The sequence below is a fragment of the Scyliorhinus canicula genome, chromosome 12 (assembly GCF_902713615.1).
Source record: "Scyliorhinus canicula chromosome 12, sScyCan1.1, whole genome shotgun sequence".
Classification (NCBI taxonomy): Eukaryota; Metazoa; Chordata; class Chondrichthyes; order Carcharhiniformes; family Scyliorhinidae; genus Scyliorhinus; species Scyliorhinus canicula.
In genome coordinates, this window is record NC_052157.1 from 141459932 (window position 1) to 141485469 (window position 25538).

At 46.7% G+C, this 25538-nt stretch overlaps 1 protein-coding gene across 1 annotated transcript in view; it reads right to left on the reverse strand.

The window, feature by feature from the left end:
* Window positions 1-15281, reverse strand: part of LOC119975270 (EF-hand calcium-binding domain-containing protein 5-like) — a 223194-nt gene extending 207913 nt beyond the window's left edge. The window contains exons 1-2 of the mRNA XM_038814978.1: window positions 15146-15281; window positions 12697-13964 (exon numbers count right to left, since the gene is read on the reverse strand). Of these exons, the coding sequence (XP_038670906.1) occupies window positions 12697-13376 (680 nt within the window). The 5' untranslated portion in view covers window positions 13377-13964; window positions 15146-15281. The remainder of the gene's footprint in view (window positions 1-12696; window positions 13965-15145) is intronic.
* Between the last annotated feature and the right edge of the window lie 10257 nt (window positions 15282-25538).

Consider the following 25538-nt stretch of genomic DNA (forward strand, 5'->3'; position numbering starts at 1 on the left):
ATAATGTCCTCCCTTTCGACAAAAGTCTCCACTCCAATAGGAGGCATCTCTACAATGGCTGACCCCCCTCAGAGACTGAAGCCTTGCCTAGATCTCACAGCCTTTAAATGGTAGATCTGATGGCTGTGATGCCTGTGCGCAGCACATTTAATATGTGAGGTACCATAAAACTCCATTCAAATGCATGTATATACAATCTAAGTACCTCTTTCACAAATTGTAATTACCGCCCCCACCACTTTCATAGGGCATCATCATCTCACCTCTCCGAAGCCAGAAGAATGTGGCCCACAACTAATAATAATAATAATCTTTATTGTCACAAGTAGGCTTACATTAACACTCCAATGAAGTTACTGTGAAAAGCCCCTAGGCGCCACACTCCGGCGCCTGTTCGGGTACACGGAGGGAGAATTCACATGTCCAATTCACCTAACAGCACATCTTTCGGGACGTGTGGGAGGAAACCGGAGGAAACCCGCGTAGATGTGGGGAGAACGTGCAGACGCGACACAGACCGTGACCCAAGCCGGGAATCGAAACCTGAGACCCTGGCACTGTGAGGCAACAATGCTAAGCACTGTGCTGTCAGCTAGTGGTGTCAGGCTTCTGATTCTGTGCCCATCCCCAAGTTCTCTTCCCGCTCCATTGGGATCCATTATATTCCACCTATCCTTTTCTTCTTTATTTATCCAGCACATTTTCACATAATTAGTAAGAGGCAATGGGGTAGCTCTTATGTAAATCATATTTTCCATTGTGCACTTAAAACAGTCCACTAAAGCATTATAGTCAGTTCCACTGATTGCTCTACTGCATTATTAATGTCTTAGCTGAAAGAGAGAACCTTAAATCCATTTGCTGATGACACTATGTTAAATGGCACAGTAAATATATAAATGGGAGCAGAAAGTTGCAAAGGGATACTGATAGATTAAGTAAGTAGGTAAAACTGTGACAGATGGTGTCCAGTTCGAGGGAATGTGAGCTCCTCTGCTTTGAACCTAAGAAAGATATATTAGGGTATTTTTTTTTAAAAATACTACGCTAGGAACAGAAGGAACAGAGAAATTTAGGGGGGCAATTACATTCGCTTTTAGAAACAAGTGGAAGACGTAAAGAATAATTTGAACATCAAAGAACAAAGCACAAAGAAAAATACAGCACAGGAACAGGCCCTTCGGCCTTCCAAGCCTGGGCCGACCATGCTGCCCATCTAAACTAAAATCTTCTACACCTCCTGGGTCCGTATCCCTCTATTCCCATCCTATTTGTCAAGATGCCCCTTAAACGTCACTATCATCCCTGCTTCCACCACCTCCTCCGGCAGCGAGTTCCAGGCACCCACTACCCTATGTGTAAAAAACTTGCCTCGTACATCTCCTCTAAGCCTTGCCCCTCGCACCTTAAACCTATGCCCCCCCTAAGTAATTGACCCCTCTACCCTGGGAAAAAGCTTCTGACTATCCACTCTGTCTATGCCTCTCATAATTTTGTAGACCTCGATCAGGTCGCCCCTCAACTTCCGTCGTTCCAGTGGGAACAAACCAAGTTTATTCAACTGCTCCTCATCGCTAAGGCCCTCCATACCAGGCAACATCCTGGTAAATCTATTCTGCACCCTCTCTAAAGCCTCCACATCCTTCTGGTAGTATGGCAACCAGAATTGAACTCCAAGTGTGGCCTAACTAAGGTTCCATACAGCTGCAACATGACGTGCCAATTTTTATACTCACTGTTCTGGCCAATGAAGGCAAGCATGTCGTATGCCTTCATGACTACCTTCTCCACCTATGTTGCCCCTTTCAGTGACCTGTGGACCTGTACACCTAGATCTCTCTGACTTTCAATACTCTTGAGGGTTCTACCATTCACTGATGTTTGTCTTTTTGGATCTCAATGTGACCCAGGCTATCTACACACCCTTCTCCAGACTCAACATCCATCAATTCCTTCTCTTTGGTGAATACTGATGCAAAGTGTTAATTTAGTAGCTCACCCATTTCCTCTGGCTCCACATAGATTCCCTTGCCTATCCTTCAGTGGGCCCACCCTTTCCTTGGCTACCCTCTTACTTTTTATGTACGTGTAGAAAGCCCTGGGATTTTCCTTAACCTTATTTGTCAATGACTTTTCGTGACCCCTTCTAGCCCTCCTGACTCCTTGCTTAAGTTCCTTCCTACATTCCTTATATTCCACACAGGCTTCGTCTGTTCCCAGCCTTCTATCCCTGACAAATGCCTCCTTTTCTTTTTGACGAGGCCTGCAATGTCTCTCGTTATCCAAAGTTCCCGAAATTTGCCGTATTTATCTTTCTTCCACACAGGAACATGCCAGTCCTGAATTCCTTTCAATTGCCATTTGAAAGCCTCCCACATGTCAGGTGTTGATTTACCCTCAAACATCTGCCCCCAATCTAGGTTCTTCAGTTCCCACCTAATATTGTTATAATTAGCCTTCCCTCAATTTAGCAGATTCACCCTAGGACCACTCTTATCCTTGTCCACCAGCACTTTAAAGCATATGAATTGTGGTCACTGTTCCCGAAATGCTCCCTTACTGAAACTTCTACCATTCCCTAATACCAGGTCCAGTACAGCCCCTTCCCTAGTTGGACTATCTACATATTGTTTTAAGAAGCCCTCCTGGATGCTCCTTACAAACTCTGCCCCGTCTAAGCCCCCAAGCAATGAGTGAGTCCCAGTCAATATTGGGGAAGTTGAAGTCTCCCATCACAACAACCCAGTTGTTTTTACTCGTTTCCAAAATCTGTCTACCTATCTGCTCCTCTGTCTCCCGCTGGCTGTTGGGAGGCCTGTAGTCAACCCCCAACATTGTGGCCGCACCCTTCTTACTCCTGATCTCTATCCTTATAGCCTCGCTGCCCTCTGAGGTGTCCTCCGGTAGTACAGCTGTGATATTCTCCCTTACCCGTAGTGCAACTCCGCCACCCGATTTTAGATCCCCCTCTATCCTGTCTGAAACATCTAAATCCTGGAACGTTTAGCTGCCAATCCTGTCCTTCCCTCAACAAGGTCTCTGTAATGGCAACAACATCATAGTTCCAAGTACTAATCCAAGCTCTACGTTCATCTGCCTTCCCCGTAATACTTCTTGCATGAACACATACGCAGTTCAGGCCACCAGTCCCGCTGTTTTCAGCAACATCTCCCTGTCTGTTCTTCCTCAGAGCCATACTGGCCATATTCCCTCGTTCTCCCTCAAAGCTTTCACCTTCTGACCTATTGCTCCGGTACCCAACTAATGGAATAGCAGCCTCTCTCACATGACGGCTGGAATACAAAGGGGCGTAGGTTATGCCACAGTTGCATAAAGCTCAGCTTAGACCTCAAAGATTCTTTTAATACTATTGGGGGCGGCACGGTGGCACAGTGGTCAGCACTGCTGCCTCACAGCTCATAGAACATACAGTGCAGAAGGAGGCCATTCGGCCCATCGAGACTGCACCGACCCACTTAAGACCTCACTTCCACCCTATCCCCGTAACCCAATAACCCCTCCTAACCTTTTTGGTCACTGAGGGCAATTTATCATGGGCAATCCACCTAACCTGCAAGTCTTTGGACTGTGGGAGGAAACCGGAGCACCCGAAGGAAACCCACGCAGACACGGGGAGAACGTGCAGACTCCGCACAGACAGTGACCCAGCAGGGAATCGGACCTGGGACTATGGCGCTGTGAAGTCACAGTGCTAATCACTGATCGGGTTCAATTCCAGCCTTGGGTGACTGTCTGTGTGGAGTGCGCATTTCCTCCCCGTATCTGCGTGGGTTTCCTCCAGGTGCTCCGGTTTCCCCCCACAGTCCAAAGATGTGCAGGTTAGATGGATTGGCTATGCTAAATTACACCTTGTGTCCAAAAGGTTATGTGGGGTTACTGGGTTACAGGGATAGGGTGGAGGTGTGGCTGGAGTAGGGTGCTCTTTCCAAGGGCCGGTGCAGACTCGATAGGCAGAATGGTCTCCTTCTGCATTGTAAATTCTATGAAAGGTGTGTGTGTGTATATTTCCTTTCAGATCTTGAGTGATTGTTTAATTTCACTCTACTACAGCATTTATGTAATTTAAGTAACTGACATATTGCTATCAACTTCTGATTGTATAGAATTCGCAACACACATCAATGTTCACACGTATATTTTATAAATACTTTCAAGAGATATGGGCATTTTTCAGCAAGAATTAAAACAAAAATGCTTTCATTGAAGGTTTTACATTGTACACACTATACATTTGTCAAGGATAAATCATCAGTTACAATGTACAAGTCATTTTCCTCTGTGCCAATCCCCTTCCCACCCCCCCCCCCCCCCCCCCCCCTCTCCCGGCCACCCCCTTAATTTGTTGTTTTAGGGTCCTTTCCTGGGTCCCTTGCTATACAATGGGCAGTTATTAGCTATTTACATGATGGCGGTGCCCTTCCCTTCCCTCCCACCCTTTTTTAAAATGCCCCTCCCCCTTCTTCTCCGCTCCCCCCTATCGTGTTTTCGGCATTTCCGTGAGGGTTCATTTTCTTGTGGCCTTGTTCTAGACCCTCTGGTTTCCATATTGGCTGTTTTCCGGCCTCCTCCTCCTTTTTCTCTAGCTTCCCACCCGCCCCTCTCCTTCCCTGTCTGTTTGTCTGTTCCCGGTGGTCAAGTTAGCTCCCATGCTTCCCCCCCCCCCCCCCCCCCCCCCCCCTCTTCCCCCATCCTATTGGCTGTTGGCTTCGAACAGGTCCTGGAACAAGTTGGTGAATGGCCTCCAGGCATTGTGGATTGTGGAAGCCCTCCTCTGGCCCTCGGATGGTAAACGTGATCTTCTCGAGGTGGAGAAATTCCATGGGGTTCTGCCAGCCAGTCTGCAGCTGTGGGTGCTGCTGCTGATCGGCAGCCGAGCAGGATTCTCCGGCAGCCGAGCAGGATTCTCCGGCAGGCGAGCAGGATTCTCCGGCAGCCGAGCAGGATACTCCGGCAGGCGAGCAGGATTCTCCGGCAGCCGAGCAGGATTCTCCGGCAGCCGAGCAGGATCCTCCGGCAGCCGAGCAGGATCCTCCGGCAGCCGAGCAGGATCCTCCGGCAGCCGAGCAGGATACTCCGGCAGCCGAGCAGGATCCTCCGGCAGCCGAGCAGGATCCTCCGGCAGCCGAGCAGGATCCTCCGGCAGCCGAGCAGGATTCTCCGGCAGCCGAGCAGGATACTCCGGCAGCCGAGCAGGATCCTCCGGCAGCCGAGCAGGATCCTCCGGCAGGCGAGCAGGATTCTCCGGCAGCCGAGCAGGATCCTCCGGCAGCCGAGCAGGATCCTCCGGCAGCCGAGCAGGATCCTCCGGCAGCCGAGCAGGATACTCCGGCAGCCGAGCAGGATCCTCCGGCAGCCGAGCAGGATTCTCCGGCAGCCGAGCAGGATTCTCCGGCAGCCGAGCAGGATCCTCCGGCAGCCGAGCAGGATTCTCCGGCAGCCGAGCAGGATACTCCGGCAGCCGAGCAGGATCCTCCGGCAGCCGAGCAGGATTCTCCGGCAGCCGAGCAGGATCCTCCGGCAGGCGATTAGGGAAGCAAAGGCGAGAGAGTCGGCCCTCTACCCATGAATAATTCTGGCTGATCCGAATCCCCGAGGACTGCCACTCTTGGGCACGGATTCACCCTCATCCCCACAACCTTGGACATTGCCTCGAAGAAGGCCAATCAGAAACCGACAAATAGAACATAGATCATAGAAAAATACAGCACAGAACAGGCCCTTCGGCCCACGATGTTGTGCCGAACCTTTGTCCTAGATTAAGAAGAAATTAATCTACACCCCATCATTCTACCGTAATCCATGTACCTATCCAATAGCCGCTTGTAGGTCCCTAATGATTCCGATTCAACTACTTCCACAGGCAGTGCATTCCATGCCCCCACTACTCTCTGGGTAAAGAACCTACCTCTGACATCCCCCCTATATCTTCCACCATTCACCTTAAATTTAAGTCCCCTCGTAATGGTTTGTTCCACCCGGGGGAAAAGGCTCTGACTGTCTACTCTATCTATTCCCCTGATCATCTTATAAACCTCTATCAAGTCGCCCCTCATCCTTCTCTGTTCTAATGAGAAAAGGCCTGTGGTGAATGTGATTCACACCGGATTATAATCTGTATATACATGTGTCTATATTGTAAGTGCAGTTGCACTACCTGACCACCAGGTGGAGTAGCTCTGGGAATGCTCAAGAATTGTACTGGGCTTCTCCCTTGGCTCCGCCCAGGACTCCTCCCCCTGGAGCTGCTGTATAAAGATCAGTGCCACATGGTCAGCCGGCCAGTTCATCGAAAGTTCAATGGCTAACAGGCTGGCTCTGTTGTGAGTATATTAAAACCGCTATTCTAATCCTACAAGCACGTGCCCGTAGAATTGTTGGTTCCAACACACCCTCAACCTTTCCTCGTAAGACCTACTCTCCAGTTCAGGCAACGTCCTGGTAAATCTCCTTTGCATTTTTGCCAAAGCTTCCATATCCTTCCTAAGATGAGGCGACCAGAACTGTACACAGTACTCCAAATGCGGCCTTACCAAGGTTTTGTACAGCTGCATCATCACCTCACAGCTCTTAAATTCAATCCCTCTGCTAATGAACGCTAGCACACCATAAGCCTTCTTCACAGCTCTATCCACTTGAGTGGCAACTTTCAAAGATCTATGAACATAGACCCCAAGATCTCTCTGCTCCTCCACATTGCCAAGAACCCTATCGTTAACCTTGTATTCCACATTCATATTTGTCCTTCCAAAATGGACAACCTCACACTTTTCAGCGTTAAACTCCATCTGCCACTTCTCAGCCCAGCTCTGCATCCTATCTATGTCTCTTTGCAACCGACAACAGCCCTCCTCACTATTGACAACTCCACCAATCTTTGTATCGTCTGCAAATTTACTGACCCACCCTTCAACTCCCTCATCCAAGTCATTAATGAAAATCACAAACAGCAGAGGACCCAGAACTGATCCCTGCGGTACGCCACTGGTAACTGGGCTCCAGGCTGAATATTTGCCATCCACCAACACTCCCTGTCTTCTATCGGTTAGCCAGTTTGTTATCCAATTGGCCAAATTTCCCACTATCCCATGCCTCCTTACTTTCTGCATAAGCCTACCATGGGGAACCTTATCAAAGGCTGCATAAGCCTACCATGGGGAACCTTATCAAATGCAAAATGGAAAACGGTCTTGGGTTGTAGATCGGTATGGAACTGAACAGGAAAAGAAACCTAGGCAGTACTTTCATCTTGATTATCTGCACCCACCAGGGAAAGCAGGAGTACAACATCCCATCTCAGAAGGTCCTTTTTTACTTCCTCTGCCAGACTGGTCAGGTTCCACTTGTGGATCCATGTCCAGTCATGGGCAATCTGGATTCCCAGATAGTAGAATTTGCTTTGGGCTATTTTAAATGGTAGAACCTCCATCTCTGCACCTCCCCCTCTCTGTTCACTGGGAAAACTTCACTTTTGCCCAGGTTACGTTTGTAGCCCGAGAAGGCTCCAAACTCTCCCAGGAGCTTCATGATCCCTTCCATACTGTTTTGTGGGTCCGAGATGTAGAGGAGCAGGTGATCCGCATTGAGTGAGTCTGTCTAATCCGCATTCCGTTGGGCCCTTGTCCTCTTTGGGTATCAGTGATATCGTCACCAGTGAGTCTGCCAACGTCTCCCGCGAGTGCGGGGCCAGTGCCGTTGCAAAGGTTTTGTAGATGTCCGCCGGGACCCTGTTTGCATGGAGTTGATGCTCTCCATGTCCTCTTCCAGTCCTAATTGTGCTTCCAACTCCCTCCTTCTGCCGTCCCCCACGACTGGCATGTCCAGTCCATCGAGGAACCATTTCATCGCTGAGTCCCCATCGGGGTCCCCAGTAGATGGCCTCGACTGTTTTGTTGACCTTTTTTGGTTCGGCAACCAGTCTGCCTCTGTTATCCTTTACCTGGGCTGTTTCCCTCGTGGTGGACAAGACGTTATTGTCCATCCATCATTATCCTTGGGAAGGTGGTGATGGTGAGCCACCTTCTCAAACAGTCCATGTGGTGTTGGTGTACCCAGCTCACAAGAAAGTTTCAGGATTTCAGCCCAGCAACAATGATGGAACTGCAATACCGTTCCAAGTCAGGATGGTGTATGGCTTGGAGGTGGTGTTCACATGCATCTGCTGCCCTTGTCCTTCCAAGTGGTAGAGGTCGGGGGTTTGGAATACGTTGTCAAAGAAGCCTTGGTGAATTGTTACAGTGCATCTTATCGATGGCACACATTGCTGCCACTATGCTTGGTGGTGGAGGGAGTGAATGTTGAAGGTAATAGATGGGGTGCCACTCATGTGGGCTGCTTCAACCTAGATGGTGTCAAGTCTTCTTGGAGCTTTATTCATCCGGCAAGTGGGGAGCATTCCTTCACACTTGTCCCTTGTAGATGGTGAACAGGCTTTGGGGTATCAGAAGGTTAGTTACTAGACACAGAATTCCCAGTCTCTAACTTGCTCTTCTAGTATGGCTGGTCCAGTTCAGTTTCTGGTCAATAGTAACCCCCAGAATATTCATAGTGGAATTGGAATTCAGTTAACTCAGAAATCAATCCAAATTTAAACTGATGTAAAGATGTGGGTCGAGAATTTGAGATGCTTAATGACCATTTCTCATTACACAGCGCCGGCCCTAGGGTTGCTGACGCCCCGGGCAAGCTGAACTTCAGCACCCTTCGGGGGGGGTGGGCCGGGGGGGGGGGATCGGGGGGGGCGCGGGAGGGGGGGGCCGAGGCGGGGGGCGGGGCCGAGGGGAGGGCGGCCGGAGGGGGGGCGGAGGGGCCGCCCTGGGGGAGGGCGGCCACCGCGCACGCGCTGGTTGACACCGGCCCAACTGCGCATGCGCGGGACCCGAGTCTCTGGTGCCCCCTAGCACATGGCACCCCGGGCGACTGCCCGAGTTGCCGGTACCTTGGGCCGGCCCTGATTACACTACAGGGCATACTCAGACCTCAAAAATGGTGGGCAGGAAGAGTGGGCACACTCTGAACTGAAGGCAGCAACTGCCATATTAGGTAAGAGAAAGCAAGAGGTGTCCTTTGTCTACACCTAAGATATTAAGGCCCTTTGTATTCGCAAATAAATCGCCAAGTTACCCGGCATTGGTGTGCCCAAGGCAACCAGCATGATAATGAAGTTTGCTCAGGAAATTAACCCTACAAATAACCTGGAACAAGAAAGTCAAGTAGGTGGGGTTACGGGTGTACCTCTTGACCCCAGTTGAATAATCCAATTTCCCTGGCTGACCTGCAATCACTGCTTCCCTAATCCATCACGGCCCATCTCAACTCCCAATTGTTCACCTCCAGTCCCGACAGCTGAGCTCACAAATGCCTTCCCATGACCACAATCCCCAATCCACTCATCACCCTCTGCTTGTCCTGATCTCGTTCTTCCAGGTCCCTTTGCTGCAAATCATTCAACTTCCAAGGCCCATGTTGTCTTGCCACCTCCCCACCACCACCTTCACCACTTACATCCATATATCAATGGCAAACCAGTACAAACACACAACCTGGTATTAAGATAAATGCAACAAACTTGCTACCACTTCTGTCATTACAATAGTCAAAGTTTTTGCAAATGAGTCTGAATCTGAGAAATAAACACATGCAGTTTCAATAATTATATAAAATTCATGAGTACGAAAAGTTTTATGAGGTATAATATTTTTGTTGGAGAGGAAAAATCTTTATGACCATATGTCAGCAGCACGGTAGCATTGCGGATAGCACTATTGCTTCACAGCTCCAGGGTCCCAGGTTCGATTCCGGCTTGAGTCACTGTCTGTGCCGAGTCTGCACATCCTCCCCGTGTGTGCGTGGGTTTCCTCCGGGTGCTCTGGTTTCCTCCCACAGTCCAAAGATGTGCAGGTTAGGTGGATTGGCCATGCTAAATTGCCCTTAGTGTCCAAAAATTGCCCTCAGTGTTGCGTGGGGTTACTGGGTTATGGGGATAGGGTGGAGGTGTGGACCTTGGGTGGGGTGCTCTTTCCAAGAGCCGGTGCAGACTCGATGGGCCGAATGGCCTCCTTCTGCACTGTAAATTCTATGTCTATGTCACACTGAAATTTTAATTGTGTATAACTAAAGCCCCATTGTGGTGACTACCATGACATCTGGTTCTGTGTGTAACTTACAGTCACATATAATCAATTGTCCTGCACATGCAGAAATGTAACTTCAAGATTTTATGTAGCTAAGAATTGTGGAGAGTTATAAAGAGAAATATAACGAGTTAATTATACATGAGTCCAAATTACAATGTAGAATTTACCATATATCAAATTTGTATTCGAGGTTATTACAAGAAGCTAGTTTAGCACAGTGGGCTAAATAGCTGGCTTGCAATGCAGAACAATGCCAGCAGCGTGGGTTCAATTCCTGCACCGGCCTGCCCGAACAGGTGCCGGAATGTGGCAACTAGGGGTTTTTCACAGTAACTTAATTGAAGCCTACTTGTGACAATAAGCTATTATTATTATTACATAGCGTCATGCTTGAAGCGATGTGATGTCCCTCAAGTTATAAGCACCTGGCAACAGACTAGCAACCTGATCCAGGAATAATTAGGGAAAATGCTGGAAAATCTCAGCAAGTCTGGCACCATCTGTAGGGAGAGAAAAGAGCTAATGTTTCGAGTCCGATGACTCTTTGTCAAATGCTCCAGGAATAATTAGCTACAGAAACAAAAGTCTGGCCTATGCACCGTCTTAAAAATGTTGTGAGAGGGATTACATAGCATCAAGTGTTATGCACAATATGATTGCATAAGCCATCTGTCTGAAGTCTACCCCACTCCCTGCACTCAACGGCACTCGTACCCCTAAATTTCTACTCTTGGGTCACACTAAGCTTGAAGTGTTAAATGGGGTAACACTGGGAACAAAATTGGGAAGCCATGGATCAAGAACTTGATAAGATCGTAAAATTGGATCAGAAGACCTGAAGGTCCATCTGGCCTGCTCTGCCATTCCATATGATGATGTCTGACTTTTGGCCTTAACTCTACTTTCCCACTGACTCCTGGTATAATTTGATTCCCAAACAGAAAAAAAATCTGTCGATCCCAGTCTTAAGTATACTCAATGAGGGTGTGTCCTCAACCTCTGGGGTAAAGGATTCCAACGATTCATGAAGCTTTGAGTGAGGGTATTTCTCCTCATCTCAGTCCTAAATGGTTATCCCCTCGTCCTGAGACTGCGCCTCGCTATTCTCAATTCCCTAGCCAGGGGAAACAACCTCCCAGAAGATAATGTGTCAAGTCCCTTCATAATCTTGAATGTTTCAATGAGATGGCCTCTCATACATCTAAACTCTGGAAAATATGGACCTAATTTATTTACTGACTCATCATAGGACAACTCTGTCATCACAGGGACCATTCTAATGAACCTTCATGGTACTGCCTCCAATGCAGGTATATCCTTCCTTCAATGTGGCCAAAAACTGCACAAAGTATTCCATGTGCAGTCTCACTAGTGCCCCATGTAATTGTAACAAGACTTATTTATTCTCGTATCCAAATCCCATTGCAATAAAGATCAACATGCCATTTGCTTTCCAAATTGCTTGCTATACCTGCATGCTAACTTTTTGTGTTCATTGTACAAGTACATCCAAATCTCTCTAAACTTTCTCTCTGTAGGTTTCTCTGGAGGACTGGACTAGTAATCCAGAGGCCCAGGCTAATGCTCTGGAGGCATGGGTTTATGCCAGCAGCTGGTGGAAGTAAAATTCACATTAATATAAATCTGGAAATGAAAGCCAGTCCGAGTACTGGCGACCATGGACCTATCACCAATTGTCGTAAAATCTCATTGGGTCATTTGGGGAAGGAAATCTAAAGTCCTTACCCAGTCTGACCTACATGTGACTTCAGATCCACAGTGGTTGATTCTTACCTGCTCTCTGAAATGGCCTAGCAAGCCACTCAGTTTGAAGATAATTAAGGATGGGCAACAAATGCTGGCCTTACCAGTGACATTCACACTCCGTGAAACAATAAAGAAATAAAAACATTTGCACTTTTCATGCCTTTTAAAAAATATTCCACTTTACTATTCTTATGGTCAGAGTGAATAACCTCATAGCTCCTCACATAATAAACTAGAATTAGGTGGCATAGCCTCAATATAAGGGGAAGCTGATTTACGGCTGAGTTAAGGAGGAACTTAGTCACTCAAAGTGTCATGAACCTGTGGAATTCCCTGCCAAGTGAAGCAGTTGAGGCCACCTCATTAAATGTTTTTAAGGCAAAGGTAGATAGATTTTTGAACAGTAAAGGAATAAAAGGTTTTGGTGAAGAGATGGGTAAGTGGAGCTGAGTGCACAAAAGGATCAGCCATAATCTTATTGAATGGCGGAGCAGGCTTGAGGGGCCAGATGGGTTACTCCTGCTCCTAGTTCTTATCTTATCTTACTTTATCTTATGCTCCATCTGCCACTTGATTACCGACTCAGTTCATCTGTGTGTATATATATATTATCTTTTTGCAGCCTCCTTGTGTCCTCCTCACAGCTTACATTCCGTCCTAGCTTTGTATCATCAGCAAACTTAGATAAAATCTTTACAGGTGATTGGAAGAAACACATGGTTATGCAGATTAATGATCTACTGCAAAGTAGGTAATTTGAAAAGCAATATCCTGCCTGTTATCTCTGATGTCAACAACATGAATTTTTAGCTGTTCCACTACATGCTTCAAGCCGTGCACATATGGATTTCCCTCTGGAAGGTCACAGAACCGTGGATTATTTCTCATCAGATATTGTGCCAAGAAATTAATTGGGTTAAAGTAAGGATGTGGTGTCTCCATCACAGTCAAACGATTTTTTCCAACTTCCATCAGTAGCTTCTCTAGGCCCAGAATCAGAGTAGGTAACAACTTTTGCAAGAGGTAGAGACGAATCTGTACTGTTACATTATTTTCATTGAACCACTCCTTTGACAATAAATCCAGTGGGACCTTCCTTTCCAGAATAGTTTTTTCATGCTTACGCTTTTTGAGGAGTATTGCCTTCTGTTCCTGTAAATTTAGCAATCGCTTTGCTACTTTTCGTTCAAACATTCTCTTCCAAAGTAGCTTCTCTCCTTCACTTTCATCCTCATCATCCTTTGTGTCATCGACTGAAAGACCCCCAATTTCTGAAGTCTGAAAAGAAGCTCTTTTAGTTTCCAACCTGGATTTAGGCATGGCTGGATCATGAATTGCAGAGACATAAAATCCTTTACTCTTTGAAGTTGCCCCAGTGGATTCTGTATCAGATTCCTCGAGTGCATTATCAAAGATTCTCTTTCCCATTGGAATCTTATTGCCATGTTCAACCATTACACTTTCTGCAATTGAGACCTTTCTCTTTGCAGCTGCATGTGTAGTGGCATCCGATTCGTTTGCTGTGTGCAAAATTATTCCTTTTCCAAAAGTACTTTTCGTTGACACTTGTTGAAAATCATGACTGTCATCCACTTCTGGCTCATCTTCAATTTTTCAGTTTTAATCATGATCCAATTCTTCAGATTTTGATCAAAGCTTCTACGGTCTTCTCCGTCGAAGGAAATTGTCGCGCTTATAAGAGAAGCACTTCTCTTTGAAGATACATAATTAGATAACCTCCTTTCTTCATCTTCTCGATCCAGTAGTCTTCCACTGGTAAGAGAAAGACTCCTCTTTGAAGATGTATATTTTGTTTTCCTGAATTCTTTATCTGCAGCAAACACAGCTGATGATCCACTTGCAGTAGAAATTTTCCTTGAAATGTTTTCCACCTCTTCTGCAAATTCAGCAACAGTTGGAATGTGATTTTCTTCAATATCTGTTACCAGAGATTCATCACCTGGGCTGAACTCTTCTTGATCTGGCACAGCTTTAGGAAGTGCTTTATCTTCAGGGTTGGTAGCCATGATGTATTTTATTTGCCTGAAAAAAAACATTCATTGTGTTACCATAACATGCATTAACTTTCCCCACTTTGCAGCAAAGTTAATTGATTTCAGATAGTGTTCACTGTGTCTCATGCAAAATATTAATACCTGATCTTGAAGTAATAATACTCATTTATCATTTTAAATTCATTCTAATAAAATACTGTATTCAATAACATAAATGCATTAGCGGGCCATTATTAATGGTACAACATTACATATCACACGCTAAAATTATACTCCCTTTATAGAATCATAGAATTTGCAATGCAGAAGGAGGCCACTCAGACAATCGAGCCTGCACCGGCTCTTGGAAAAGGCACCAAAGCCCATGCCTCCACCCTATCCCGGTAACCCAGTAACCCCACCTAACCTTTTTGGACACTAAGGGCAATTTATCATGGCCAATTCAGCTTATCTGCACATTTTTGGATTGTGGGAGGAAACCGGACCGGCACCCGGAGGAAACCCACGCAGACACGGGGAGAACGTGTAGACTCCACAAAGACGGTGACCGAAGCTGGGAATCGAACCTGGAACCCTGGAGCTGTGAAGCAACTGTGCTAACCACTATGCTACCGTGCTGTAAATTTGAAATCCAATAGCGGGTTATTCATTTCATATACATCAAAAATAACTTGCCTTGGTCGGTGTAACCCATTACAATATTATCCTGTTCAGGCATTTCATAGGTTTAATCCATGGACTATGCTAAACTTTTGGTTAATTTCAATCGAATCATACAACAGCAAACTGCATTTATGGCATGCGGGGGTTAAACTCAAAACAGTGCGAGGGGCCCGTTCAGAAGCAAAGGCGAGCAGAGATGATGAACAAAGTGATATTGGCAATTTCATTCAGTGAAATTGATCGAGAGTGTGGCAGAAGGACTGTAAACAGGACGGCCACAGCGATTACAGTACAAAACTGCCATAAAACTTGGATGATAACATGCAACAGTTAACGCACAGAGTATTGTTAATTCCCCACAGATTTATGCTGTGTAGCGAAAGTGGGAACTGGTTCCTTCTGCTTCACATGGATTTCTCTGACAAGAAGATCGGAGAGTACATTGCTCATGTTTATCTCTATCGACACAGGGCTTTGTTTTATTCAAAGCAAAATACTGAGGATGCTTGCTTTATTAGATCAACTCAACTCCTTTAACCTGATTACCTACTAACGCCTCTTCAGTAGGAACCGTGCCTGTTCAACAGCAATCCCGGTCCAAGTTGCGTGTTTGCTTTTTAAGAGATGCTAGGAAACGGAGGAAAACGTTTCAATTTTTCCTTCTGCTTTGCACAGCGTGACAGGTTAGTTTTCCTCAAAAGTCCGATCAAATCAATGCCAATTGCATTCGTGTCGCTGTGTCGGGTCGGTGTCTACATTCAAGTACGTCATAAGCGATAGGTGGAGAGGGATAGCATCAGCACTTAGTGACTGATCCACCAACTGCCATTGTGGATGCACGGAGTCTGGAGGAGCAGGGCCAGCACAGGGAAGACCCTGCACAAGAGGAGCTTGCCACTGGCACCAGCTGGTGAGGACCAAGTTCTGGCCATCCAACATCCGGGGGGGAGGCCTGTCCTTCAAGGAGCTGCAGACTTCGGATAACCAGTGAGACTGTGTCCCGCCTGTGGCAGGTGGTGGCACACCTGGCATCACGAGTGCTTGGAGGAAGACACCCGCTCCCAGTGGCCGTCAGTTTGACAGTTGCCCTGAAATTTTATGCCTTTGGATCTTTCCAGGGCTCGGACCGGGACCTGTGTGCGATCTCGCAAATGTCCGCACACAGATGCATCCGTGATGTGACGGGTGCCATCTGCGCCCTGACATCGGACTATATTACTTGTAGTCTGGACCAGGCCTACCAGGATGCCCAGGCAGCAGGATTCGGCGCTATCGCTGGCATGCCCCAGGTCCAGGAGGTGACCGATGGCACGCATGTCCCCCTATCAGCACTGGTTCATTGGGGGGAGCCCTTCATCAATAGGAAGGGGTTGCACTGTGCAGTTGATATGCGACCACCTATTGCATATCATCCACGTTTACGCCCGATATGCAAGTAGCGTGCATGACACTTTCACCTTGTCACACTCTGAGGTTCCCAGCACCTTCAAGTCGCCCCCCTCGGGTGAGGGGTTAGATGTTGGATGACAAGGGTTACCCACTGAAGTCATGGAAAATGATGACTGGCTGGAGGCCCCAGGTCAATGCGGAAGCCCATTATAATGATGCACTTGCATCAACCAGAAGTGCCATTAGATGGTGCTTCGCCTCCTGAAAATGCAATTCCAGATCTGGACTGCTCTGGTGGGGTTCTCCAATATAGCCCAAAGAGGCGCAACAGAGGAACAACATGCTGGAGGAAGAGGACGAATGCTAGACCTCATTTGATTAGGAGAATGAGGAGTATATCCAGGAAGAACCAGGTGTGGAGTCTGGGTTGGCACCACAGGCCGCCCAATGTGTGATCTGGACCAATGTGCACACTGGACAACCTCATCACCTCCCAATTTGCCAACTAAGGAGCATGGCCATCGGCAATTCTGCAGACCTGTCCCACCTCTCACCTCTCCACACACAGCCCCCCGAACACCCTTCCCCATAATCGCTCATCTCTTCCCTGTCCCTCAGCCCCTCACACCACCTTCCCCAACCCTCAGCCCCTCACACCACCTTCCCCAACCCTCAGCCCCTCACACCACCTTCCCTATCCCTCAGTCTCACTCCACCTCCCCTATCCCTCAGCCCTTCACACCACCTTCCCCAACCCTCAGCCCCTCACACCACCTTCCCTATCCCTCAGTCTCACTCCACCTTCCCTGTCCCTCAGCCTCACTCCACCTCCCCTATCCCTCAGCCCCTCACACCACCTCCCCTATCCCTCAGCCCCTCACACCACCTTCCCCAACTCTCAGCCCCACACACCACCTTCCCTGTCCCTCAGCCCCTCACACCACCTTCCCTATCCCTCAGCCCCTCACACCACCTCCCCTATCCCTCAACCCCTCACACCACCTCCCCTATCCCTCAGCCCCTCACACCACCTTCCCTATCCCTCAGCCCCTCACACCACCTCCCCATCCCTCAACCCCTCACACCACCTCCCCTATCCCTCAGCCCCTCACACCACCTTCCCTATCCCTCAGTCTCACTCCACCTCCCCTATCCCTCAGCCCCTCACACCACCTTCCCCAACCCTCAGCCCTCACACCACCTTCCCTATCCCTCAGTCTCACTCCACCTTCCCTGTCCCTCAGCCTCACTCCACCTCCCCATCCCTCAGCCCCTCACACCACCTCCCCTATCCCTCAGCCCCTCACACCACCTTCCCCAACCCTCAGCCCCTCACACCATCTTCCCTGTCCCTCAGCCCCTCACACCACCTTCCCCAACACTCAGCCCCTCACACCACCTTCCCTGTCCCTCAGCCTCACACCACCTTCCCTATCCCTCAGTCCCTCACACCACCTTCCCTATCCCTCAGCCCCTCACACCACCTCCCCTATCCCTCAGCCCCTCACACCACCTTCCCCAACCCTCAGCCCCTCACACCACCTTCCCCAACCCTCAGCCCCTCACACCACCTTCCCTATCCCTCAGCCCCTCACACCACCTTCCGTATCCCTCAGTCCCTCACACCACCTTCCCCAACTCTCAGCCCCTCACCACCTCCCCTAAGCCTCAGCCCCTGTCCCTCAGCCACTCACTCCACCTTCCCTGTCCCTCAACCTTACTCCTTCCTACTACCACAACTCCACCTCCCCCCTCGGAGGTCCTGTAGCATGGTGTTGGCCCTGGGTTGGCAGTATCAGCGGGTCTTGTCCATTGACAGAGGACGATAACGACTTGGTATGAGTTGAGCTCTGGTGCTTCTCATCGTCTGGCTCCTGCATTTAGGGTCACTGTCCGCCCTGTCCGCCCTGCTCGCCCCTGTATGCATCCTGGACAATTTATCTCGGGCCTATTTAATTCTTTGCCAGTTGGTGGGGGGCAGTGGGGGAAAGTCAAGAGATGGTGCACGGTTAGGGCTCACTCACTGGGTAAGCTGTCATACAAGGTGAGCTCACATTTCTGGCCCTGTGCCCTATCACTTCTCTGTGAGGATGACACCAGGTGGGACGTTTCTGTGTCATGGCGGACTTGCCTGCTCCATCCTCCAGGCATCATTCTCCCAGCCCCCACACCCACCACACCCCACATCTGGCACACCCTCTACACCCAGGCCCAGCTCATCCCTCACACCCATCAGAGGTTATAGGCAGGTCAGACTGTGAGTAAAAGTGACTATATACATTGTTGTGCCCTAACCCCTCACTATCACCAATGTGCCACACCTGTGCCAAATTAAGTGTTCTCTAACTTTCTTATTTTACGGCGCCTACTACTCCTTTTAGGTGTTAAACCCAGATCAGACGTGGAGGTGGCATGGGCGGCATGGTAGGTAGCACGGTGGTTAGCACTGTTGCTTCACAGTGCCAGTGTCCCAGGTATGATTCCCGGCTTGGGTTGCTATCTGTGCAGAGTCTGCACATTCTCCCTGTGTCTGCGTGTTTACTCCGATTTCCTGCCACAAGTCCCAAATTAGGTCATTTGGACATTCTGAATTATCCCTCTGTGTACCTGGAAAGGCGCAGGAATGTGGCGACTCGGGGCGTTTCACAGTAACTTCATTGCAGTGTTAATGTAATCCTACTTGTGACAATAAAGATTATTATTATGCTGCGTGTCTCACCCTCTGATCTGTAGTGTGTCTCACCCCATGACCTGTGATACAGCTGTCCTCCGGAGGGCCTGGACCTGGATGAGCCTGGCTGCCTTTCGGGTGTCACAAGTGATGTCGTGTCACCCTATTCTGCCCACTGCCCATCAGATGTGCTAGTATCTGGTGGGGGGGATTTGGAAGAGCTGAAGTGTTGCAGCACCTCCCCTGCGGGAGGCACTGGCATGAGCCTCATCACTTCCTCCTCCATCAGGGTGCTCGGTGGCCTCGGGCTTCTCCATGGGACAGGAGTTAGACTGAGGTGACTTCTGAGGCTCCACCGTCACCTTGCAGTACAGGAGACCAGCCCTAGTCTGAGCCACATTTTCGATGTCCTCAACCACGGAGCACTGCGTCTGGGTCTTGTGAGACAGGTCCCTCACTGCCTTGTGCCATGTTCCTCTGAGACTGTGACATGTCCTTCTGTGACTGACCAAGATTAGTCAGCGCCCGGCCGATGCCCTTAGCCATGGCCCTTTGTGACTGGGTCAATCTCTGAAGAGCCACAGCAATGTCCATGTGGATCCAGGACATTGCTGCCTGTGACTGGGCTCTCCCACCCTGCGCCTCAGCCATTGACCGCACAGTGTTCCTGAGCTTTGGACATCTTGACCTATGGCCCTGACTTCTTGGCCCAAGCCTTCCACCGTGAATGCCACCATTTCAGTGTTGGCCTGGGTACCATGCATTGTCGGCACCATTCCCTAGCCTGAAGGCAGTTGGACTCCTCCAGTTGCAACTGCAGGTGCTAGATATTTGCCGACACCCCCTCCTATATACCCTGGTTCTGTGTCTGCATCTCTACCCAGTGATGGGATCATACTTTCCAGACGCATGACACCTGTCCAGACTACAGCTGTTTCCTGCGTTAGACAGCCCTCCGATCATCCGCTCCCTTGAGTGTTTCTGCCTCTACTTGATGTGCTGCAGTGTGTGTGAAGTGCACGCCAGATGTGGTTGGGGGGGGCAGCGATCCCAGACGCTCCAGCCTCACCTGTTGGTGATCCTGCAAGACAAAAGAAAAGAGACATGGATGTACTGTTCTGTGGGAGAGGGTTGACTCACTTGCCATAGGGACATCAGCTTTGCATTGGAGTCTCACTTGGTTGCCATATGCCGAACTCCATTTCAGACGCTGCCATTTCCTTAGCCTCGCCCACTAGCTCCATTGCCCTCTGCCCCGCAGGGGTCTGCACGTGCAGGTCAGGGTTGTCCCCTTCAGTCTTCTGGCACGACATCTGTTATGGACCACCTTGTCAGAAAGGACAAGGTGAGGTGCATGGAGGCGAGTTCTATGGGGTATCTGTAGCTGATGGCATGTATGCAAGGCTCCTGGTCAAAGAGAACAATACAGGTGTTGGGAATTGGTGGAGGGAGGGGTGTAAGTGAGAGGCAGGTAGGTGGGGTGTCGTAGGCCCTGAGGGGATTGGGTGGGATGTGAAGGATTCCTCAGGAGTAAGGCACTGGGCTCCAAAAGCTAGTGATTCGGAACAAACCTGTTGGACTTTAACCTGGTGTTGTAAGACATCTTATTGTGCCCACCCCAGTCCAACACCAGCATCTCCACATCATAGTTGAATAGAGCGTAATGCTTAATTAGAATTTTCTTCACACCAAAATGTTAGGCTAGAAAAGTGTTGTACTCTTGGATAAGAGAATAATTGGTTGTATATTGATGTAATAATATTTTCTAAAATTATTCTTGAGTCAGGAAATTATATTACCGAACTTTGTTGGGCATCCTCATTGTGAAAAATTGTGAGGCAACAGATTTATTTGTACTGCAAACGTCCAAACATATGAACTATGAACAGAAGTAGGTCTCTCAGCCCCTTGAGCCGACTCTGTCATTCATTAAGATCATGGCTGATATGATTTTAACCTCAACTCTACATTCCTGTCTACCGCCAATAATCTTTCACCCGCTGGCTAATCAAGAATCTAGCTGGTTCTGCCTTAAAAGCATTCGCAGGCTTGGCTTTCACTGTCTTTCGAGGGAGAGATTTCCAGAGACTCAAGACACACAGAGAAAATAAGTTCTCCTCATCTCCACCTTAAATGAGCGATCCATTAGTTTTAAACAGGCATCCCCAGTTCTAGATTCTCCGTCAAGAAGAAACACCCTCCTTATCCACGCTGTCAATACTCCTCAGGATCTTAAAGGCTTTGATCAAGTCACCTCTTACTCTTCTGAACTCTAGTGGATGCAAATCTAATCTCTCCATCATTTGCACTAATGCAATTACTTGAGTTGTGTAAATCTGGAATAGTTTGATCTGACTTTAGCTTTGTTCCTGTCTTAAGTATGACCCTGGTTTAGGTTCTATTTATACAATAGCTGGTGTCACCGCCAGCTTTGCAGTTCAATCTATTGGGCATTTTGTTTTCCTTGTATTTATCAGGGGCTTGTTCTCTCACTTTGTTTTGACCTGGCTACCAGGATCAGAGCTAGTTTAAATTAACTTGGCAGGAAAAGGACTGAGGTGGGTCCTGGTGACTTAAGTAATTCGAAGGATGGGCAAAGAACCAAATAGTCTATCCTGTGGGCTGAACCCATAGGCCAAAAATAGGGATTTAAAAAAAAACGTATTCCTGTCTCAGAGTTACAAAGTGCAAAGGGACAGGGCATACCCTTAATCCATCTGGTTGCTTGCTCCAAAAAACGATCCAAATTCAAATTGAATCCAATTCATGGTTCCCACAAGGAAGATCTACTAGATCCAAACTGGCAAGCACAGGTTTTACACCTGAACTCGGGCTTGGTCCTATGTGCATCTTAGCCAAAAGGCCGAGAAGTGTTATGATCCCAGTTGGTGTTACTAGTGAATGGGGAGATTCCAGAAAGGAACCTGGCTCAGAAGTTATTAACTTTTACGTTTTTTTAGAATACAGGGAGGGATAGAGTCACGGGATTGCTAAATAGTTTTAACAACAAGGGGAACCAATTATTAAACATGAAAAGTTTGATTGTGATACAATACTCCTTTACTCTGCTCTTAGCTTCACCATGGTATATAGTTATCAAAAATAACACCCCACTCTGAACCGTGACCAATGTGTTTCCAAACTCCACTCCAAAAATACACATTTTTTCCCCCTAAGATTGAGAGTGCCCAATTAATTTTTTCCAATTAAGGGACAATTTTAGCGTGGCCAATCCACCTAGCCTGCACATCTTTGGGTTGTGGGGCAAAACCTACGCAAACAGGGGGAGAATGTGCAAACTCCGCACGGGCAGTGACCCAGAGCCGGGATCGAACCTGGGACCTCGGCGCCATGAGGCTGCAGGGCTGACCCACTGCGCCACCGTGCTGCCCCCAAAAATACACATTTTGAAATCTTCTTTCAAACAATGCTTTCCATCAGCTATTTGCATTAAAAAATCCACTCCATGTTTTCTAACTATCCTTTCAAACAAAGCTTCTGCTACACCAGGTCTTCCACCTCTCCTTTCAGGTTTCCTTTATCTTGAATTGCAACGTGCATCTAAGAATCTACATAAACACAGGTATTCAGTTCACACCAGAATATGATTGCTTCAAATACTGAAAAAAAAGGACATCGAACGTTACAATTGCTTCAGATATATGGTTTGTCTGGAGCCAACTTCATGAGCTCCTCTCTTACCATGTCTGACTTAGATTTCCATAGACAGTATCCTGTTTAAAGGCAGTTCCTCTTTGTTCCTTTAACTTCAGACTTCTTAAAACTTCTCTTCATCTTCTAGTTTCTTTGTCGAGCTGTTCTTCAAGTTTCCTGCAGTTGTTTTCTTCACCATTACTCCAGCTCTTCTTCTTGAAAACTGAGAGAGAATTTCCCTCTCTAGCCTTCTAAAACCAACTGCTATATTCAGTTAAAACTACACTCAACACCACCTTTCCATCCTAAAGGTGCCCCTGGTTACTAAGCAATGACTTTATACTCCTCCCAACTTGTTTACTTTTCACCCCATAGCCCTTTCCATGCCAAAAACAATAGAAGCATAGTTTGAGCTAAAATCAAAACCTCACACATAGAGACACCTTTGTCTATCATATGTCTTAAGATAGGTTTATGCTTCCTTACACAGTGAAACTAAACTAAGCCCACTTAAAACTATACCAATTTTTGATATTTAACAATACAAATATAGATCCTTTAAAATAACCTCTGTTTTCCTGACACCTCTACCTTCAAAAGAAAGAAATCTGCATTACAATGAAGATTTTTTTTACACTGGTGCTACATTCACCATCACAAATATCTAACCAAGTAACTTATTACATCATACAAATAAATGTTTCTTAGCTCACAATTCTAAATGTCATATTACATAATTATATTGTTGTATCCCAAGACAAAAAAAATCAATGTACCGGAGCTGTACATGATAATATTATCATAACTCAAGTCTTGTTTTTTCCCTCTGTTTTCAACTCAGAAAATAATGTTTCATTTAAGTTTATAGTGCAATTGTCCGATTTGCCTCTTGTAGGTATAGTTCCACTCTCAAGTGCATTTTCATAGAAGCTCGAGAATCATAGAATTCCTACGGTGCAGAAGAAGGCCATTCAGCTCGTTAATTCTGCACCAACCTTCTGAAAAATCACCCTACCTCTGCCCATTTCCCCACCCTATCCCCACAATGACACCTACCTTTTGGATACTAAGGGGCAATTTAGTATGGCCAATCAGCACGGTAATATTGTTAAGGTAAATTAAATGAATTTATTGAAAATGCTTTTGTATTCTTGCTTTGTTCTTTGAACATTTCGTGATCTAGTTGATTCTCTCAGTCCCAGTTCAAACGAGTTATTATCAATTCTGTTTGAGCCAGATGAACCACATCCTCTCTCTGAAGTTTCATCGTTCATTTTAACCCCTCAACTTTTCTGCACAATTTCTGAGCCATCCCAGTACAGTTTTCAACAGATTTTGAATGGTCCTCAGCAAACCTTGCCTTTATTCCAACTACTACATCTTTTGTCGTAACACTGACAAGCATTTTCAAATCAGTGTTTCTGGTCAACACCTCAGAAATATCATTTTGCAATTTCAGTACTTCTGGTTGACAATTCTTAATTTCCACTGTTGCAGGAGTTCAGTTGAGTTCCTTATTGTCCATTACTAATTTTGATACGTCAGTAATGTGGCTTGGATCAGTTCTTTGCTCATCTGGTCACTATTCAACAATGGGTTTTATTACAAGGGACACCTTTAGAATTGTGACATTTCATACCATCCATCTTCTTCGTCATTTGCTCCATTTTGCTTTCAAGTTCAAAAATCTCATTGTTCTTCGGATGGTTCTAACGGTTCGTTAGTTTTGCTTTTTAATTCTGCATTCAACCAAGTATTCTGATTTACCAGAAACTCCTTTTCTTGTTCAAGGCATTTCTCGCCATACTCAATAAATACTTCTGATGCTTGAAGTTCGCCAGGTTTTAACTGAAGGTAAAGATTTGCTAAGTTTGTTTTTTCATGTTTATCCTTTAGACAATTATAATCCTCAGTCAAATGTTCCACTTTCCCTGACTGATTCTCAGTTGTTCTCATTAGTTCTCTTTTTTCACATGCAAACTCCTCTTTCATATGTGAAACTTGATTTTCGACATGACTCAATTGCTTGTTCCCTGCAAAACTTGCCGCACTTTCCAGAAGTTTGTTAAGATCAGTAATTTTCAGAAGTTTGGTAAGATCACCATGACCAACTGCCTGTTGCAATACAATTGTCCACAAGTCAAATCATTACTTCAGGTGAAATCTATTATTCCAATAGGTAATTTGGGAATAATTTTCACTGTATTAATTCCATTTACAAAGTTACTTATTAAATTAACTTTACACAAAGAAACAGGTTCATCCCTTCCATGAACACTTTTTCCTTCATAAAACTATCTGGAATACAAATTGTATCATCAGCCACCATCAGTAAATAATTGATCCACTCCTGTAATATAATAATTTGTTTATTAATTTTGATAGACGAGTGTAGGAATATTTCTCGCTTTGAAACAAAACTTCCAGAATCTCCAATGGCTCGACTTCTTTCACCAGTACTCAAATAATTCTCTGAACAATCTGGAACCTTATTCCCTTTCTCATTGATTCGGAGGAAGCATGTTTTATCTGTACCACTGCTACAGTTTTAACAGTCATTTCCCTTTCAGGTGCTACCTTTCCTATTACTGCTGCAACTAGTTTCCCATTTAGTATCCAATAATTTGCCTGAATATGTTCCATTTTGTTACAATGGAAACACTAGGGCCTCCAAATGTCACTTCCACCTTCCCTTTTGATCTGCGGTAACATTTCCTGGCCATTCACAACTGTTCCATCTCTTTCTTGACTATTTGTTTTCCTTTCTCCATCCCATCTTCTATCCTTCTCCTGTTTAAAAGGATGACATAAAAAATGTTTGGCTCTATAATCATAATCATCAGCTCACTCTGCTGCCTGCCTAGCAGTTTTAACTTTTGTTCCTCAACATGCTTCCTAATGACAAAAGGAAGTGAATCTTTAATTTGTTTCCTAAGTTAATCACCTTCCTAAGTGCTTTTTATGTTCTCTCTATCTTTAACTCCGATATCCAATGGTAAAAATTATTTTGCTTTACCCTCTCGAATTCAATATAAGTTGTCCCAGCTATTTTCTAGTGTTTCGAAATGTCTACCTGTACAAATCAGGAACCAACTCATATGTACTGAGTATAGCTTTATTTACTGTATCATAATCTACAGATACCTCTTCCAACAATAACACATGCACCTCACAAGCTCTACCTACCAGTCTACTTTGTAAAAGTAATGGCCACATTTATTTTGG